The 22,178-nt window shown below is 36.8% G+C and overlaps 1 protein-coding gene across 1 annotated transcript in view; it reads left to right on the top strand.

Annotated features, from left to right (window-relative positions):
- Positions 1–8,590, top strand: part of LOC127859468 (serine/threonine-protein kinase SIK2-like) — a 60,687-nt gene extending 52,097 nt beyond the window's left edge. The window contains exons 7-9 of the mRNA XM_052396857.1: positions 232–355; positions 1,331–1,551; positions 3,166–8,590. Coding sequence (XP_052252817.1) covers positions 232–355; positions 1,331–1,551; positions 3,166–5,160 — 2,340 coding nt within the window. The 3' untranslated portion in view covers positions 5,161–8,590. The remainder of the gene's footprint in view (positions 1–231; positions 356–1,330; positions 1,552–3,165) is intronic.
- The last annotated feature ends 13,588 nt before the right edge of the window (positions 8,591–22,178 follow it).

Raw genomic sequence — 22,178 nt, 5'->3', positions numbered from 1 at the left:
ACTAGTCATAAAATTACTTGTTTTGGCCACTTCACATCATTTTAATTTAGGAAGGGCAGTTGTCAGTAAATGATATATAGTAAGATTTGGTACTTAATACTTGTAAAAAGTTAGTCAAAATAACTTGCCAAGGAAAAGTCTTTTAAAACCAAAAGAGTAATGTTAACCATCCTTAATTATACATCCTTGCCAAGCCTGTGCTGTAACCTCAATTTATGTTATTGCAAACAGAGTCTTGGGGTGGTGCTATACGTCCTGGTGTGCGGGGCTCTGCCATTTGATGGACCCAACCTTCAGGTGCTGCGTGTGCGGGTGCTGTCCGGCAGGTTCAGGATTCCTTTCTTCATGTCACAAGGTGAGTCCAGTCTCTCATGGAGTATTTGAGCAGCAATCTGAGACAACTGGGCTATATGCATGTGCGTAAAGCATTGTCCTTGATTAGCCTGTGCAATTCGCTTTAATGGATTTGTTTTGTTTAAGGGAAGTCTCTCTGAAAGAACAAATCACTGAAAGCGGAAATTATTGTATGTGACTAGCCTGTGTGGACTGCACAGGCTAATCTGGAATGATACTTTACACACTATGTGACTAGCCTGTGTGGACTGCACAGGCTAATCTGGAATGATACTTTACACACGTGCATTATGCCCACTTTTCCCAGAAATGGTAATGTATATGATGTGTCTAATCAAACCTGAATTAGAATAAGGGAGGTAATGCAGTTTATCATAAGTGTGATAAGTCTTTCTGTATTCATTCCCTTTATAAGAACAAAATAATGTAGCATACTTATGCCCATAGTGGGGGTGGGGATTGGTCGTTTGGATTTGCAGGTTACTGCCCAAGTACTTTCTTGGTCTGCTGTGTCTGCAGTCTATTTCACAATTTTACCAACAAATGTGTGCATATGTTGTGAGGTTGTATCTACATGTAGCACACAATGGTTGTATCTACATGTACATGAAGCACACAATGGTTGTATCTACATGTAGCACAGAATGTTCATGTGTATAGTGTGGACATTATCTAACACTTGTTTCCCAGCTGAGTGTGAATGTGTACGTTAGACATTAGTCAATATAAAATTCTATCTGGGATGTGTATTGTGTAGACATTATTGGAGCTTTTTTATGAAAACTGGCTTAATTCATGTGCATTGAATGTCTGCATAGGCTCATAAGGAAAAACACTTTTCTTGTAAACCAAAAACCCTTTCAAGTGGACAGTGATTAGACTGTGTTAACTGCACAGGCTTGTCTGGGAAAACACTTTATGCACAGGCATCAGCCCAGTTTTCCCAGGCTCATTTCCTACTCTCGTCTCCTTGCAGAGTGTGAGAACCTGATCCGGCGCATGCTGGTGCTGGAGCCGAGCAAGCGCTTCACAATCTCTCAGATCAAGAAGCACACCTGGATGCAGGCGGAGGGGGGCGTTGCCCGGGCGGCCCCGCCCAGCCCCCTTATGGGGTACAGCAGCAAGGTGGGGGAACACAATGAGCAGATCCTGCGACTGATGCAGAGCCTCGGCATCAATCAGCAGAAGACAGTCGAGGTGAGTCAGCTGTTTATCTTGCCTCTTTCAGCTGTTTATCTCGCCTCTTTCAGCTGTTTATCTGTCCTCTTTCAGCTGTTTATCTTTCCTCTTACAGACATGTATCTGTCCTCTTTCAGCTGTTTATCTCTCCTTATTCAGCTGTTATCTGTCCTCTTTCAGCTGTCATCTGTCCTATTTCAGCTGTCTATCTCTCCTCTTTCAGCTGTTTAGCTGTCCTCTTTCAGCTGTTTATTTGTCCTCTTTCAGCTGTTTATCTCTCCGTTTTCAGCTGTTTAGCTGTCCTCTTTCAGCTGTTTATCTGTCCTCTTTCAGCTGTTTAGCTGTCCTCTTTCAGCTGTTTATCTGTCCTCTTTCAGCTATTCCTCTCTCCTCATTCAGCTGTTTATCTCTCCTCGTTCCGCTGTTTATCTCTCATCTTTCAGCTGTTTATCTCTCCTCTTTCAGCTGTTAATCTCTCCTCTTTCAGCTGTTTATCTGTCCTTTTTTAGCTGTTTATCTCTTCTTTCAGCAGTTTACCTCTCCTTTCAGCTGTTTATCTCTTTTCTTTCAGCTGTTTATCTCTTCTCTTTCAGCTGTTTATTTCTTCTCTTCAGGGGTGAAAGGATTTTCATCCCCTTTGGACTACTCTTTAATCACACCACACCCCTGACCACTTAGAGATCAGGTCCTTAGTTTGAACTTTGACAGAAAATTGCGTTCTTTTGTTTTTGCTTTTGGGAATGGGGCAGGGCATTTTTCCTGATATGGCTATCGTAAAACCTTGTTAGCACTCTAAAAGAAACATTATAGTTCACTCTTAATGAGCAGAGGTCAATTCCTTTGTATCTCAGGTGAGCGACTTTGAGCTTTTCAGGCCCTCTTGTTTGCTTTGGTGAACATTGTCATGGCAGGGGAATACAAATCCTTGGGTAAGATTGGTTTTGAGGAAAACATCATGGTTTTTTAAGACTTCTTTAGAAGGAATTTCACCTTATAATGGCCTATTTTTGTTGACGAAAAAAGTCCAGTTTGTGCTCCATCTCTCTCACACAGGCCATAACTCTTCATTGTTTACCTGACACTAATAATTATGCATGAATATTTTAGAGTGATGTTACTATGAACATCATTATGTTACTATTGTTTTTGTTTTTAGAAATAAGAGTAAATAGATATAAGTAGATATCCCATTACTTTTTACCTTTTTTCAGCTTGTGAAACATGTGCACAAGCAAAACAAAGAATAATTATAGGAAATTAATATTTCTCCCAAGTTTGGTTCTTTGAACAACATTAATTATTAAATTGCCTTGTTTTAAAAGTATTGAAAGGAATTGGCTTGCACTGTGTAGAGTGTATGTGGCAACACGGTATGGGTGCATGTTTAGTGTTCAGTCTTTAATTGCCAATACTGAAGAAAATAGAATTGGCATTAAATAAGCATTAACCCTGGTTAAATTCTAATCAGTCAGCAAGAAATCCAATATTTTCGAGTAAGAAATCATGAAGGCCTGCTCATACTGTAAGCGTCTTCACAATGTAATGCTGTAAGCATGTTCACAATGTACAGAAAACATAAAATCTTTGAAAATGATGGTTGATAAATAGCGCTAATTCTTGTTCTGATTTCAGGCCCTTAAGAACGACGCCTATGACCACTACACTGCCATATACTACTTGCTACTGGAGAGGCTTCGGGCCCACCGCAGCAGTTTCCCCATAGATAATCCCATCAACTGCCAAAAACGTCGACCAAGCTCGATTGCCGAGCAGGTCATGATGCGGGTCGGTCCGAACCATCCGCCCACGTCACAGGGCATGCTGGGAATGAAGCAGTTCGGTCAGTCCACCGACAGCGGCATGGGGCATAGGGACAGTGTGTCTAGCGAACTGGAAGCCATAGGGGTGGGTGGGGTAAACATGTGCCTTCAAGACCTTTTGCAAGCCCAGTTGGGCAGTGGGGCTCTACCCAGCAATGTGATCACCACCTCAATAGACGAGGGAGTGGAGGCTGACATTATGGACAGCCGGGATGACATCGTCACCCATAAGGGACAGAATTTTGTGCGCGACGGATATGGACTTGGTTTGATGCCAAGTTCGGCATTCGGAGATTTTTCTCAGTTGAGTAACTCTAGTTTAATCTCCGTAGGTACCAGTTCCCCTTTCGCCAGCTTTGATTTGTCGCTGGAATCCGATCTAGTCTCTAGTCTCAGCGGGTTTCATGCGGACACGGGCACATTCAGTGTGGTCAGTGGACAGAATGCCCTGCTCAGTGGTTATAATGGTGCTCTAAATACTGGACTCAACTCAATGGCAATGCAACCAGAGTGCGGTGGCAATCCACCATTGGACCGAAGCCAAAACACGTCCCCCGTGGACTTTAGAGAAGGGAGACGTGCCTCGGACGGTCTGGCAGCGCAGGGTATCATAGCCTTCAGGCAGAAGTTGAAAGAGAGCATGAAGTGCCCTGGGATGTCAGAGCTACGTCCGGACCATCAACAGGTGCACAATGTGTACGGCATGCGGATGGCGCCCAGCAGTCTGCTGCAGGACCACACGGAGGAGACCCAGGAACAGCTGGACAGCAGGGGAACCGGAGAAACCTCCGAGAAACATCGGCCCCGACCGCTAATGAAACGCATGAGTCTGCCTTCCGAGCCCACCGACATGCAGCCCCACAGGCTACTGGCCCTCAAACAGTGCCACCAGCTGGAGAAGCAGATGGTGGACCGCGTTGCTAGTCAGAGTCAGGACAGTGTTCAGCAGCCAGTGTTTGTGGACTCGTCCAAACCGCTGCAACAGCAGCTGCTTCAGCACCGGTTGCAGCAGAAGCGTCAGTCGTACCACCAGAAGCAGGCCGGTAACCTTGGCAACCCCCAGCATGGTAACTCCCAGCTTCACCAGCAGTTGCAGCAGCTGCAGTTAGACGCCCAGCAGTCTTTCTATCAGCAGGCCATCTCCTCTAGTCACCAGTCCAGCCCCTGTGAGCGGAGCTATTGCGGGGATGGCTACCCAGCGCACATGGGTGGGATGGACGTCCTGAACTCTCTAGTCTACAACCAGACTGATCCTAGTCAAATGGGGCGAGTGCAGCAGCCGCAGATCATTCGTAAGATTTCCTACAAGTTGGCACAGCAGCAGCCAGTTTTGCCGGAGTGTTCAGACACTGAACTGTTACCCTGGCAACGAGCGATTATCAAACAGGAGCAGTGTCAAAACGGTCACAGTGCGGACAGTTACGGGGGCATTCAGTCCGGCCATATGGGAATTGGTGGCCGTAGGTCAGGCTGTGTTAACTTTCTTCCAAATGCAAACTTTCAAAAGCAGACTATTCAAAATCAGCCGATATCGGAACTGGAAGATGGAAGTCAGGCGTATATATACGACATCGATTGCACGGATATGGACACCGGTGGGGATCACGCGTTTTCGCTTGATGATTACGTTCAGGACGATATGTATTCTTGTCAGACACCTTCTAACTTGCAACAGGGTTACGGGGACATGAATAAAATGGGAATGATGGGTGACTGTGATAGCTATTTCTTTAATCCAATGTCACAGCAATCAGCCTTCAATATGGCGGCCATGACATCAGAGGAGCTAAACATGGACATGTCCTAACTCGTGTCCAGGAGTTGTTGTTTATCAATTTAGGATATGTTCTTAGGATTTAGATATTTGTATTGAAATTGTAAGTTTTGTCTTAGTAACACAGGGAGATAATCAGTTAAATGATGTTATAAATGAGCAGCAGAGGAAGATAAACATTGTATGTACATTTGTTATTGACATAAGGAGGGTACAAGGGTATAAGGAGGGAAAGTGCCATTGATGCTTCTATCAACAACAACTCTCATCAGGTATAAGGCTTTTTTGTTCATGCCCAAATTTATAAAAAAAAAAGAACAACAATAACTAAGTCATAAACTCATTATTGAAACTGAGACTTGATTTAACATTAATGTATATGCATTATGAAAAAATGGACTCGTTCTGTGAAATCAGGGCTTAATGCATGTGCGTTACGTTGTGTTCCAGTTAAGCCCGTTCAGTCTGTGCAGGCTTATCAGGGATAACGCTTTGCGACAAGACTGGATTTTTGTTTAAAAGAGACATCATCCTTTAAACAAAAAAACTCTGTAAAAGGGGAAAGACTGGTCCCTGAATAGCCTGTGCAGACTGTACAGGCTAATCTGGGATGACACTTTACACACATGCATTAAGCCCAGTGTTTCCAGAAGTGGCTTAAATAAAGAACACAGTAAGAGTATTGCCAGCATTCCATGTCACAATCTGCCCTGTTTGTTTTCATCTGCCATTGTTTCCTTTGTCAGGACCCTACATGTGAAATGTTTCTACATGTATTTATTAGCTAGAAATCAAATGGAAGATGTTGCATGTTTTCAATACTCAAGTTTAAATGGTAGTCATAGAATGTAACTAGGAACTAACGCAGGTCACAATATTTGTATTTCATTTACAAAATAAAGGTAGAATTTTCTAGTCAATTTACAGTTTCATGTGACAGTTGAGTGTTGGTATAAATATTGTATATGTGTAAGTGATCTATGCCATTTCCTGAACATAACTGTACTGCTTGAAAAGCTATGAAGATGTGTGTCTGATTATATAATGTGCAAGGCGTCATTATTTGCTGCCAAGCTATCGAAGCTAAACAACTATTCTTTGCCTGTAACTATATTAGATTCTGTGTCATATGAAACATTTTGTGATGAACTCTTGAAATGAGCCATGTTCTGGGAAAACCAGGCTTAATGCATGTGTGTAAGTGTCGTCCATGATTAGCCTGTGTGTTAAGTGTCGTCCATGATTAGCCTGTGTGTAAGTGATGTCCTTGATTAGCCTGTGCAGGCTACTAATAGACAACACTTTACGCCCAGTCTTGATTTTTGTTCAGACTTCTTATAAAAACCGACTTCCATCAAAGCAAAAAGTGTTGTCCCTAATTAGCATGTGACGATTGCTCAGGCAAATCTGGGACAACATTTACTCACATGACAGCCCAGAACATTTCTCTTATATTTTGAATGTTAAACTGCATTTTGAGGAACACATTTTGTTTGAGATTGCTAATTGTTAAAATTGGGCCGTGCTCTGTGAAAAGGGGGTTTAATGCATGTGAGTAAAGTGTTTTCCCAGATTAGCCTGTTGCAGTCAGCACAGGCTTATCAGGGACGACACTTTCCGCCTTAATTTGATTTTTGGTAAGAAGAGTCTTTCTTAAAACGAAAAATATAAAAATGGAAAGTGTTGTCCCTGATTATCCTGTGTGGACTGTACAGGCTAATCTGGGTCGACACTTAGCGCACATGCATTAAACCCCTTTTCACAGAGCGCGGCATCATGTGGCATCATATCCTATTTAATGCAAACATATCAGTGTAGTTATTATGAAAAATATTCAACAAATTTCTTGGAATACAATTCAAAACAGAATATACGGTTTAAGTATCGGAATGAAAGCTTTTTGCTTCATAACTTAAACTGGATGTTTGATTCAAAGTACATCATCATATCAATGTCCACTTCATACAACTATTCATGAAACACCTTTGGATAATGACCTGAATTGAGCAATGTTAGTTTTTTATTACCAATTATACTGCCTTTTCGTAGTCCATCTGCAACTGTTTTTAATCTCGAAAAACTCGAAATCCTATTGTACACATTCACATAAAATGTGCACTATAATTGTGAATATGTTCATTCTTATCCAAAAAATGGTATGTTGTATGAAGGTATTTAAATGAAGAGGGGTTTAAACTCTCGGTTTCATTTAATTGCCTTATTTTTTCTTAGAAAAAAATCTGTATTTAGAAGAGAATTTTGAGAAGTTATAAAACAGCTCTCCTACTTTAAGTGGATTAATTGTTCTGGATTCTTATAGAGCATTTATTTCTCATTCTCAGTTAAACATTATCTGTTCTATATTTTATAATACCTATGTTTGTCTATTTCTGTGTTCTTTTGTATGTTTATGCTGTACTTAAAGCCTTTTTATAAATTAAGTATTTAATAATATCTTTGCATTCCATGTGAAATTGTTTCATTTTGTTTGGTTCTTAAAACATGAATATATTACTGCTTTAAGGTAAGAAATGTTTGAATGAAAACTATGTTATAACTTATTTATTATTCAATCTTGCTGTTTAATACCGTACTTGTCTGCACTACTAGAGACAAAACCATGTGTCAGGCATTTAAAATCTCTTTTCATTCTGTATTGAAAACAAAAACAAATCTGCATGATTTTGTAGTTTTTTCATTTTTTTAATCAAGGGAGATAATCAAATCAAAATATCTTATAATTATTAAGACTGTTTGTTGCCTTTATAAACTTTGAATTATTGACAACCGTTCAAGAACTCTTTGTCGATTTTAAACATCCACAGCAGTAGTTGACTTAGTTTCAAGGACTCTTTTTACCATATAACAGTTTAATAATTCTAGGTGGACACATTAAAAACATAATACTGGTTGTCTAAATAAGGCCGAAATAGGAATATTATGTAAATATCATTTCACAGTAGTGGCCAACTTAAAATTGTGAAAATTAAACCTTTTGTAATGGTATGTGATAGAAAATGTGGCCGCTTTAAAATAAAGATGAAACAAATTTCCTGTTTATTTCTTAAATCTTTCTTTTCTGTTATACTGATATTGTTTACTTCCTTTGCTTTAATTATAATTATTGTCCAGATGATTAAAAGTTCACAAAAGAAGTTGTTTTTTTTTTAACTGATAAGCAATTACTTGTAATGAAATGTAACTAGTTAGGAATCAGTGTTGAAGTAAGACAAATCTGTACCAAGGGCTGTCAACTTACTGACATAGTTTTTGAAACATGTATATATAGTCTATTTTTTGTTTTAGAAAAAGTTTGTAAGCATCATTTGTGTAAACGTATCTGTTATTGTTATACATTATTCAGTCGATATCTATTCATTTGATGTGTATAATATGCAGTTATTTCGTAAACTTAGATGTTATGTTTAATGAAAAAAGTGTTAAAATACATTTGTTGAAGACAGCCCGATATCCGTTGTTCTTTTTCCCTCTTTGTAAAAATCTTCCACCATTGGGGTTCTGTGTCTGTTCATTATCTATTTATACATTCACTAAAAATACAATTGTTACTATCCTTTTAACAGAGGTAAGCCCTTTTTTGCACTGAGATGTCAAATCTACAAATATTCACATGATATTTTACATGTCTTTAGATTCATAATGTCATGTCATTTTTGCTAAGGACCACAAGTTCAAGGTCATAACTCAGCTGTCATAAAAAAAAATACCAAATTGTGATCCTTTTGTGCTGATCAAGGTCTGAAATAGCATGCAACTACTGCAAATAACTAGCCTTGGATTTGATTTTTCCATTGAGCCAAACATTTTGTTCCTTGTAGTTTGTAAAATTTGGTGAATTTTGACATGATTTGAGACTGTGATTCTTAACTGTTACATTTTGTTCTCAAAATAAATAAAATGCCATAATGAAATACCATGTATTATTTTTAACCACCCAATTGTATATGTAACAGCTCTTAAAAAAAATTGCAACTCATTAGTTCATAATGTTCAATGATCGTTTCACTTGTTTGGTCAAAGTGCTGATTTCCATGACTGTGTAAATTACAATTAAATAACAAAGCTGTATTAACAGTGAATCTTGGACCTGATAATGTGACCTTTGACCTAAAGCAGGGGGGGGGGGGGGCGGGGTCACAACATGCTGTCATACTTAGATGATCACTTGGTGCAATATGCTTGATGAATCAATCTGTTGGACATCTGTATCATTTGTAATTTGACCTTTTGACATGTTCCTATTAAACTAGGCATTGCAAAGTTGTGTTGTACTGAACTGAGGCCCTGTTATTATGACAATCATTTGTTTTAAGTTAACCTAACATTACCTGATAAATACAATGATAAATAACAGTTCAGACTAGCTGTGTTATAACCATGGATAAAAATATCGACCTCCAAATGAAACCTTGAACTTTGAGCTAAGGACACGGACAAATGCTTCTTAAAACAGTACCAGTTAATTTCAAGTTGCCTTATAGATGTTGTCTGGACAAGCTGTATTATGGCCAATATTTACCCCAATATTTTTCTTTCCCATTAATTTCACTGCTCCTCTGGAGCATAGACGCAATTTGACTATTCAATGAGTCTTGGGCCTGGGTAGAACCAGTACTTGGTGTCTTCGGGGGAGATCAACTTATGAACACTCCCAAAGTAGGGATGAAAACCCCGTGACATCCAGATTGCTAGGAGGACACCATACAGGGGTGTCAAAGTTCAGGATTATTCATTAAATCAGGATTTAGGCCCTCAAAAACTGTTTTTTATATTGATATAAATAAGAGGATTTTTGTTCTGGTATTTAAAGATTTTTGTCAGAAAATGTCATTCTAAACTTAAATTATTTTAATTTGACATATTGTTTGCATAGTTATCATATTTAAATTAATTATTAACCCTCTTTTGGCACTGGCCCCCTACATGTAAGGCTTATTTTCAGGATTTTAGATTTTGGGCATTTGACACCCCTGACCATATCCACTACTCCATAACAGTCTTAGAGCATTCAAAGGCATAGCTAATGGGGCAGACACCATCCAAATATTTGGGCTAGTCACAGTGTAATGAAAGGTCACTTTATTCCTTGTGTTCACCAAAATTAATGCTGTCTGGGGATTCAATTCTGATTGTTGCTAATGGTGATAGATAGAATTGTACAGGTGCCATAGACAGGGGCCATCCTTTTAACCCTTAATTAGCAGCGCACATACACATTTTTCTGCGTTTGCAGTCCTTTAGAACATCAATTTGAGATTCAAGTTTTAAAAGCTTAATTTCCAAAGATAATAAGGTACTGATCAGCAGCAAACAGCCTAACACCTGAACAAACTGCCTGTTAAATAAATTTTATTGAATTTCTTACAAATAATAATCTTGGAATTGATATGAACATATTTTGACAGAAGAAAAAAATGTAATGAAATAACGGGACATACAAGAAAACATGCCCATATGAACAAATTGGCCAAGATCACAAATTCAATGTCAAAAATCCCATGCATATCATAAATAAATGTGAGTGTCTTTCATAAAACTGTTTTCTATGAATATAATGTTGTTGTTTTTTCAGACAGTAATCTCCAATTTTAGTTTGTTTTCATAATTATTCTCAGGAATCTTGTTTTGCTGAACACTTCGTCTTTTTTAAAGGGGCCTTTTCACAGATTACGGCATGTTTTGAAGTTGTTATGCTTTATATTGATGAAGGTTAACATTGGGTATAGAAATCTCCAGTAAAAAAACAAGAATACAAATAAAGAATTTTTAAAAAGTAACCCACAACGGGGCTGGAACCACTGACCCCCTGGAGCCATGGAGCAAAAGTCTACCGCTCTATCCACTAGACCATCCGCTCTAATGACATGCCCAGCGTATTTTTCACACTATATATGCAATCCTCGTAGTATCAAAAAATATAACGACAAAAACAGAATTCTCCAAATTCAACAGAATTCTCCAAATTTTTCAATCGTTTCGCGTTGCAACACTTTATAATTTTCAGGTTTTTAAATCGTCAAAAGATGCACTTAATGGATATTTTAGAGCATGGTAAATGTTCAGTATTACTGTTTCCTCACAAATATCATAACATCAAGGAAGATTTGCGAATCTGAAACGTTTCTTTTCAATTTTGTCAATTTACCAAAGCGTGAAAAGGCCCCTTTAGTGATTTGATCATTTTTACTAGGATGTTTGGACAATTTTTATTGAACCATATATGCCATGCTCTTTGAAAAGGGGATTTAATGCATATTATGCTTAAAGTGTCATGCCAGATTAGCCTCACAGTGAAGTTTGCACAGGCTAATCAGGAACAACACTTTCTATGTTTACAATATTTTTATTTTATAGAAAGCCTGTTCTTAGCAAAAATCCTTTTAAGGCAGAAAGGGTCGTCCCTGATTAGACTGTGTGGACTGCACAGGCTAATCTGGGATGCCAATTTATGCATTTTTCACAAAGAGCAGCTCTTAATTCAATAACTAACGAGACTCCATTCAAGTATCAGATAACTGGTTTTGTTTATTTTGGATATAAATCTTTCAATGTTTATTTTGGATATAAAGCTTTCAATGTTTATTTTGGATATAAAGCTTTTAATGTTTATTTTGGATATAAAGCTTTCAATGTTTATTTTGGATATAAAGCTTTCAATGTTTATTTTGGATATAAAACTTTCAATGTTTATTTTGGATATAAAGCTTTCAATGTTTTTTCCACTATTTCAACAAACTTTTTTTAACCTACATAGTCACCAGAAAATCATATCAATAGATCGAAAGCGATGCCGAATTTTATGAAATAATAAAATGATATCATTGAAAAGAACACCCAAGATAATCCATAAGTTTCCTGCAGAGATGGTTTTTTTCTGATCCATAAAATTATGCAAATACTTCAATTTTTATAATCCAATCAATATAACTGTCATTTATAGTCTCATAAACTGCTGTCAAAATCAATTTTCAACTACAATTATTTATTTTATTAAAAGGTGCTTCGGTCTTTTAAAGCAGATTTATCAGTTTTCCATCTTGTGCGAAATTCATAACTCAATTAAGAAATGTTTACTGGCTGACAGGTAAATGGTGATAAATCATAAGTAATCCAGATTGATCTAATTTAATGACGACCAAATATTTGACACTTAAAGCATTCAAGAGAAGGGCCTGTACGTCTGTTGGTTGTAACATGAAGAGACTGTTATGGAAAACTTGTATTTCTGTTGGTTGTTTAACCCATTTATGCCTAGTGGACTCTCCCATCCTTTTAAATTAGATCAATTTATTTAAAAAAAATAGGGATGTCTAGTGTATTTATTTCTATATTTAGAATATTTCTCACAGAAAGTCCTTCAAGCAAACAGCGCAGACCCAGATGAGACGCCGCATCATGCGGTGTTTCATCTGGGCCTACGCTGTTTGCCAAGGCCTTTTTTCTAGACGCTAGGCATAAATGGGTTAATGGAGTGACTGGTACAGAAATCTACTCTCACAAATTTCAGTTCACTGTTGAGATTTAACCCTTATAGCGCTGGAACCCAATTTTGAAGGCCTTTGCAAACAGTTTGGATCCAGATGAGACACCACAGAACGTGGCGTCTCATCAGGATCCAAACTGTTTGCTATTCTGATAGTATTCTTTGAATTTTTTTTAAAGAAAATGCTAATTTTAGAAATTCAGCAGACAACATTTTAGCAGACGACAAATTTCCCAGCATGCAAAGGGTTAATACGGCAAGACTGACATGTTTGCAGTAATCTCCAAAAAATTCTGCATCCAGTCTTTATGATTCAGAAAACTGGTGAATAAAACATCACTTTTCTGTATCGTTTATTAATATTTAATGTATAATTTTGTTAGTTATTAAATGCATGTGGATCTTTTATAAAATAAAGTTTTAAAGGGCCCTTCTCACATTTTGGTAAAGTTGACAAAATAATAAAAAAATGTTTCAAATTTGCAAATTTTCGTTGTAATTATGATATTTGTGAGGAAACAGTAATACTGAACATTTACCATGCTATAAGATATCCATTAGATCCATCTTTAACGATTTTAAAACCTGAAAATTGGGAGCAGTGGTCTAATGGTAGAGCGCTGGCTTAGGGATCAAGAGGTCCCGGGTTCGAATCCCGCCCTGACCACTGTAATTTCCTTGAGCAAGAAATTGATCCCACATCTGCTCCTCTCCACCCAGGTGTATAAATGGGTACCTGAGGGAAATAAGCCAATGTGCCGTGGCTGCATACTGCGCCAAGATGTTAACGGACGACTTGTGACCCAGTGATCAGGGAAAAACATGTAAAACGCCTTTGAACGCACCCGCGAGTATGAAAAAGGGCGCTATGTAAATGTGGTATAAAAAAAAAAAAAAATAAAATAAAAATCATAAAGCGTTGCAACGCGAATTTATTGAATAATTTGGAGTTCTGTTGTTGTCTTTATATTTTGTGACACTACGAGGATTGCTTATATAAAGTATAAAATACATCACCCATTGCACATGTATGAGCACGGACGGTCGAGTGGTCTATTAGCGTTAAGACTTTTACTCCAGGAGTCAGTGGTTCGAGTCCAGTTGAAGGTTTCTTTTGTTTCTTTCTTCAATTTTATTTTTGTTTTTTTACTGGAGCTTTTTAGATCCAATGTTTACATTCATCAATATAAAGCATTTAATGACAAACTTAAATGCATGCCAAAATCTGTGAAAAGGTCCCTTTAAAGTTCTGAAATCTATTTTTATCTTTTATCTAGGAAGATACCTTCACGTAGCTTAATGTATAGGGGTTTAACAGTGTTATCTGAGTTTACCAGAACCCTTTTCACTAGAATTGAATCCCTTCAAGAGAATTATTTACATTTGTGTGTCATTTTTTACCACTTACACATTAAATTGCCTAATGTGCACGTCATAAAATCTTTAAACCAATGATCTTTTAAGCAAAACCTTGCAATATGTGACAAGTACCTGATTAAAGACATAAACAATTATCTACCAGTTCGTGTCAAATTCAATTTCCTCCAAGCAATTACCTGTTAAGATCTTAATGACCAACGAGTTTTCAAATATTCAAATTATTGGGCCATTGCAAAGAAAGGCAACAAACCAAAAAAGTAATTGCACGCATTTGTTATACGCAAATTAAAATCAAATTATTTCTGCAGGTGGTCTATGCTGCCATTCTAAATTGTGAAAGTAATGGAATAATTGCTAGAAAGTATGTGTTCAATTTCGCCTTTGTTTACAGTATAGAAAGCCATTGTAAAATGATGGAACACTTTTTCACCAAAATGTATAAAACTTGTTTTCAATAATTTATTCATTTTCTGTACTATTTTGTTGAGGTTTAGTACGAGTTTTTAAGAACATTTAACAATGTAATGGTTTAAAGCACAAACAATCTCATTTTCAAAGTAAAGCTCAAATATTAATCTAACATCAGTTCCTATGTTGGAATCATGTCATTGATTATACAAGAAATGAAAAGTAATTCTCAGTATTGGCTCTTCCTGAACTTTTTATTGTACTGCAAGTACATGTTTTATGTTTGAATTCCACATAGTATAATTGAACTCATAGGCAATGAATGTAGCTTAAAGCAAATGCAGCCACTCTATTGTATGAACTGTTAAATATTTATGGTTGAACACAAATGTATTATTTATTAGTCAGTTATAATAATTAAAATTTCACAACTCAATGCCACTTATTTTCAGGGTACACCCAACATTTGTTGTCTATGATAAATTTAACACTGCCTGCATGCTCTCACTTGCTCTTGAAGAATTAGATCATTAAGACTAAAGATCAAAGCGCTAAAGGCACTGAAGTTGTTCGCTGTTGTCGTCTTTGATTAGCTTGTGCACATTGCACAGGCTAATCAGTGTGCACAGGCTAATATTATTTGACATGCATTAAGGCCAGTTTTCCCTGAAGCAGCCAATATGTACAGATTTCAATGATAATTACTAGACTGGCCAATGTCGTCTTACAAGCTGGTAAATACACTCACTGCAGTAGTAGATGCAGACGCTTCTAAGCATTCATCGTCTGCAGTGCAGACAAGCAGTGGTTATCATTCCTAGCATAGTGAGTTACGTTTCTTAGCGTAGCTAAGGCTTCGAAGCACATACTGATTTGCAAAATATGCTCTGTAAATTTAGTCCTGAGCTAACGCTCACAACTTAAAAACTACTTTCATGTTAGCAAATATGTCAGGTAATAACAGTGTTTATTATCAAGAGCGCTTTGTCACAAATGTGACCAAACCCTTTCCCACTTATGACCCTATTCCACTATGAAAACAAGCCCACAATTTGCTATGAATTATCACATTTATTGAATCGGGAACACTCGTGACAGTGTATGATTCAGTTACGACACTGGTTGGGTTTCGGTTGAAGTCTTGCGAATAGGGTCGCGACTTCACTACGATGTGTAAGAATCTACTGCGACTGTACTACGAACAATGCAGATCGGTCACGACTAAGCTAGGACCTCACCGAACGCACCCATGAATTAGGCGCCAATATCTATTGATATTGATCTAAATCGCGAGAATCTTAGCGGGCTCGCAACTCACTCAGGGTGAACTTGTGAGAGTCTTGATCTAAATCGCGAGAATCTTAGTGGGCTCGCAACTCACTCGGGGTGAAATCATGAGAGTCTTGACAAAGTCGTAGCTGATTTGTAGACAGATCACGTGATTGAGTCACAAATTGCCTACGATTCAATTATGACGCCCAAGAACGCACTATGACGCTGTATCGAGTCAACTGCGATTAAATTAAAGTCTTGGAGGTCCTGGCCAAATTTTAAACACGTTTAAAATCTGGCCACAATTTTTTGGGAGCTAATGAGTTGCAGGAATCAATTACGCCCGGCCCACGACTATCTACGAATGAGTTAGGACCTTCGCCGATTGAGCTAAGAATGTCCCCGATCTCAAAATATTGGAAATCGGGACAAGTCGTGAGAAATCGGGTTGTAGTGGAATATCCTTATTAGAAGCAAAGTGAAAATGGCTATTTGCAAACAGCATAAAACCAGAACAGCCTGCGAGTAACTCAGAGTCTGTTCAGGTTTTATGCTGTTTGCTGCTCATCTGTGTCTTAGGGTTATATAAATGAAGCCTTTAAAACTTGAATCTAGTAAAAAAGATTTTTCTAAATTTACCTTTCTAAGGGACAACAAATGCGTCAATATGCTTCTCTAAGTGGTAATGTGCTACATATGTATCTAAGTGGTAAAGGGTTAAATACGTATCTAAGTGGTACAGGGTTAAATATGTATCTAAGTGGTAAAGCGTTAAATACATATCTAAGTCGTAAAGGGTTAAATACGTATCTAAATGGTAAAGGGTTAAATACGTATCTAAGTGGTAAAGGGTTAAATACATATGTAAGTGGTAAAGGGTTAAAAACGTATCTACATATGTGGTAAAGAGTTAAATATGTATCTAAGTGGTAAAGGGTTAAATATGTATCTAAGTGGTAAAGGGGTAAATATTTATCTAAGTGGTAAAGGGTTATATATGTATCTAAGTGGTAAAGGGTTAAATATGTATCTAAGTGGTAAAGGGTTAAATACATATGTAAGTGGTAAAGGATTAAACACCCTTGCACTGTCAGAGGCATGGCAGACACGCTCATGACCCAATTTCAATTAAATCTAGAAATAAATGTCAAATTAGTTTGCTCCACAATCTTTAAAAACATATTATATGGCAGCTATTATGGCTATTATGGTTAGGTTCGAGGGAACATAACTCAGGGATCAGTGGATAAAATTGGGTAAAAATTGTGTCTAACACATCTACACTTCAAGGAGATTACATATTACATATTACCAGTTACTATTTGATTGATTTAGAAGTGTAAAAGAAGTTGATAAACTAAATTGATTTGTTATGTTACAAAAAGACAATGTAGCCGATTTAATTTTTAAAAACAAATTCTGAAAAAGCCTTTTGGGGCGAAATATATCAGGAATCTTGAGTGAAACTTGTTCTGTGTCAATTTTCTTTTATCCTACTGAATATGAAACTTTGTATTAAAGGGATCTTTTCACGTTTTGGTAAATTGACAAAATTGAAAAAAGTTGTTTCAGATTCGCAAATTTTCGTTCTAGTTATGATATTTGTGAGGAAACAGTAATCCTGAACATTAATCATGGTCTAATATAGCAATTATATGCATCTTTTGACAATTTAAAAACCTGAAAATTATAAACGCGAAACGATTGAATAATTTGGAGAGTTCTGTTGTTGTCGTTTAATTTTATGAAATTACGAAGATTGTCTATATAAAGTATAAAATACGTCTCTCATGTATACTTGGCAGGATGGCCAAGCGGTCTAATTAGTTTTTACTCCAGGACTCCGGGGGTCACTGGTTCGAGCCATGTTGCGGGCTACTTTTTTTCCTTTTTTTATTTTATTCTTGATTTTTTACTGGAGCTTTTTAGATCCAATGTTTACATTATTCAATATAAAGCATTTAATGACAAACTTCAAAACATGCCAAAATCTGTGAAAAGGCCCCTTTAATATTTTACATTTAAACATATTGTCCTCAATGCCAATAGTTAATCTTAAGTGCACATAACTAAGAAATAAGGGGAAGTTGAATCACTGCAAATAAAAATTGTGTATTGCACTATCTACACTTCAGGACACACATGCCATAATTGTATGGCAAAATCAGCACATTTTGAGAAAATTGTGAAGACATTTGACCGCAGTGGCATGCACCTTAAAACAAAAACCATGCCGTTACTTATTTATCAGTATTTCTGCCCAATATTGCAATCAATGTAATTTAGATTTCATAAACACAGTTGGAATAATATAATAAAAGGAATTATGGGGTATGATTCTATTTTTTAATTAATGTAATTAACATTCAATCAGGACTAAGGTAACATGCATCAACACATAGTCAGATGAGTGCGCGTCATGCATTGATTTTATTCAATAATAACAACGACTGACTAGTGAATTTAAATTTAGATTGAATGTAACATTTCCTTAAATTGCGCAAAAGTGAAAGTAAATTTATGTGAATATTAAAAAGTGCATTTGCCTTTTTTTAAATAACATTTTACGTACACAAATTTGCGCATGCTTAGCAAAACCTGGAGTGGTAATATTTACAGGATATTAGAAACAATATTGGCCATAAAACACAAACGCAATCAATTTTATTTCAGACAGAATCCACCTAACAATAACAATATGATGTGACCATAGGAAGCAATTTAGCGACAGTGGTCATACTAAGTAGCAGGGGAGAGCGGCAAAATACACAGACTAGCCTCCCTCTGGGCAAATGCATGTGCGTAAAGTGTTGTCACAGATAAGCCTGTGCAGTCCACACAGGCTAATCAGAGACAACACTCTCCGCCTGACCTGGATTTTGGCTTAAAAGATACTTCATTGAAAAGAAAGATACCATACAATCAAAAAGTGATGTCCCTGATAAGCCTGTACAGACTGCACAGGCTTATCTGGTAAAACCACTTTACTGTATTCCCATGCATTAAACCATGTTTTACAAAAGCCAGGCTTGAAGAGATGTTTATTTAAAAGTTGTCAACAACAAAAACATGGCTTGCAATTTTGTTATTGCACCATTGGACCATAATATATGCTTGTCATTTACATTTAACAACGGGGCATGCAGTCCACACAGGCTAATCAAGAAAAACACTTTCCACTTTTATGATATTTTTCGTTTCAATACAGTCTCTTCGTAGAAAAAATCCAGTTTAGGCGGAAAGTGTGACGACACTTTAGCCACATGTATTAAACCCCCTTTTCACAGAGCACATCCCACAGGTGTGACAATGTGCATGCTTTCTTGGATATATATTGGAATATATTGGGATAAGCTCATCAAAACAAAAACAATTCAGTTGTTTAAAATTTAATACAATTTCATTGCAGAAATGTCAATAAGAGAGTCTAGAACTGTTCTTAATGAAGCACTAATGAACAAGTCGCTTTAATATGAAATAATTTTATATTGTGGAATATTGCACATCAAATTTGATTTTGTTTATATTGTCTTGTGTTCAACGGTGATTACATTAATATGTACCAACATATTATCATTTTCTGGTTTTTATTTCAGTTTCATGTTGAGGTGGGTTTACTTGAAGCCCAATGTCTATTGAGCAGATTTTATCGGTGCCAAATGTATGTGTTTCACGCATATAAAAAAGGTTTCGACTCATGGAACTTATAATTCATGGATTTCCCATACATATGAACCTCGCTCTTCAAAAACAGGGCTTAATGCATGTGCCCAAAGTGTCTCCCAGACTAGCCTGCAGTATGCACAGCAAAGTGTCTCCCAGACTAGCCTGCAGTATGCACAGGCTTATCAGGGACGACACTTTTCGCTTTTATGGAAGTCTTTTCTTACCAAAAATCCAGTTTTGGTGGAAAATGTGGTCCCTGGGACAACACTTTACATACGAACCTTAAGCCTTGTTTTCCCAGAGTGCAAAAATGTTTTGGCTACCTTTTTCCAGAAGTGAATGTTGAAACATTGTGACTTGTACATTCTGTCCATCGGGAACCAATATAAAATGGTGGCAGCTTTAAAACAAGGCACTGGTTTGAAATAAAAAATCCAACTGAAATGTTTTTTAACATTCTTAATCTATACAACCTTATATCATCCCTGGTTTGAAATAAAAAAATCCAACTGAAATGTTTTTCAATATTCTTAGTCTATACAACCTTATTTCATCAATTTATGACTGACTGCATACAATTCCATTAAAAGAATATACAGAATATAGTTAGGTACTAAAGATGGCTAGATATTTATTATTTATAACAACATTATGTAGTATTTTCAAATTTAAGCATCTTTTGATGTTTATCTCATTAATATTGGAATTGAACTTAAATCGTAACATTTGTCACAACTGCCTCAAATATAAGAAAAAACAACAGCTGTCACCATATGTCCCAGAAAAACGCTTTTTCAAAACCTAAATGCAGATTTCGAAACCTAAATGCAGATTTCGAAACCTAAATGCAGATTTCGAAACCTAAATGCAGATTTCGAAACCTAAATGCAGACCCTAAGTTCAAGGTCAACGTCAAAGGGGTCACAATTTTTGTGCATATGGAAAGGCCTTGTCCATAGATACATGCATACCAAATATGAAGGTTACATCTGAAGCGACATAGAAGTTATGAGCATTTTTTTAAACCTAAAATTTAGGCTAAATGCAAAGTGTGACAGACAGACAGACAGGCAGACAGACAGACAGACAGATGGATGGAAATGCGATCACTATATAAAAACAGATTTCCCCAGGTTAGCCTATATTGATCTCTTACATCTGCAGTCATAAATTTTGCAAAACAATCTGCAACATAGATCCTAAATTTTATTACTTCACCATTACCCACAAATCTGTAAGGTGAAACAGCAAATTTCAGTGAAAGAATGTGTCACCAACCTGTTATTTTAGTGGTTTTGCGATAAAAAAATATATCGAGTTCAAGTATTTTTTATGCGACTCTATAAATATATTTGCAGAATATGTTTTAGATATAAATAGCAACAGACCGTTCAGGATCTAATATCATTTATATCTATGTATGCAAGTTTTCTGTTGAATATATATACATATACCAATATATCATACCTCTATGATGATATCGTCCAGATACAAAGATAGCAGTCAATAGTTGAAGGTAGATTCCTTGGAATCACCTCTTAAGTCTTCATTTTGCGATAAACAGACTGGGCACCAATTTAAATCGGGCTCAGCACAAATAAAACAACGGCGAGGGGTTTCTTCCCAGCTGTGCCTGATTTATTTCACAACCAATAAGGGCATGCAGTAACCTGTTCTTCTCTCTCTATATATATGTGAGCTGTGCTCTGTGAAAAGAGGGTTTAATGCATATGCGTAAAGTATCATCCAAGATAAGCCTGTGCAGTCCACACAGGCTTATCAGGAAGACACTTTCCGCCAAACCTAGTTTTTTGCTAAGAAGAGGTTATCTTTCAACAAAAAATACAAAAAAAGGGGAAAGTGTTGTCCCTGATTAGCCTGTGCAGACTGCGCAGGCTAATCTGGGACGACACTTTACCCACATTCATGTAACCCCCTTTTCACAAAGCCTGGCCCATATCTATGTTTGCAAGTTTGCAGTTGAATATATGTATATCATTACTCTTTGCTGATGTCGACCAGATACAAAGATATCAGTCAATATTTGGAGGCACATGATATTACTTGGCATCATTTATAAAGTCTTTATTTTTCAATATGCAGACTCGCCACAAAATTTATTATATCAGGCTAGGCATGAATAAAACATGTTTATTTTCTGTATGTCTTAATATTCTGCAATAACCAGCTAATACCAATGTATAGTCAGGGTGCAGGATGAGGTGACTTTATCGGCTTCCAAATAAACCTACATGGATGTAAACACACCGGTAAGTGGGTAAGGTAAGTGGGCAAGGTAAGTGGTGCTTTTTTTTCAAATAACTTTTTGAAACCATTTTTTCACTGATCTGGACCATTTTCGAACTCGTCCAAGATATCAATAAAACCAATGTTTTGACCAACTTTCATGATGATTGGACAAAAATTGTGACTTCTAGAGTGTTTACAAGGTTTCTCAATAGCCAAATAGGGAAAACTGCCACTATATACATATAGAGAAAAATGCCCCGCCCACTGGGGGCCATGTTTTTTTCACCGATCTGGACCATTTTCGAACTCGTCCGAGATATCAGTTAAATCAAGTGCATAAAAGACAGATTTGTATGCTGCATGAGGAAATGTGAAATACACCAGAATAACCTTATTTAATAAGCCTGTGTTCTTCTTAAACAATTTATTGTGTACTGCGAGATTATTGTTCATGCAATGTGAAATTTTGTCACAGATTTCAGACGTATTCAAGGATGTATTCTTAAACCCTATTATATCGGCACAAAATGAATGAAAAACCGTCTTTTTTGCACCAAAGATTTTTGCAAAT

Source organism: Dreissena polymorpha, chromosome 15, assembly GCF_020536995.1.
Source record: "Dreissena polymorpha isolate Duluth1 chromosome 15, UMN_Dpol_1.0, whole genome shotgun sequence".
In the NCBI taxonomy this organism is placed as follows: Eukaryota; Metazoa; Mollusca; class Bivalvia; order Myida; family Dreissenidae; genus Dreissena; species Dreissena polymorpha.
This window is presented reverse-complemented; position numbering and strand designations above follow the sequence as displayed.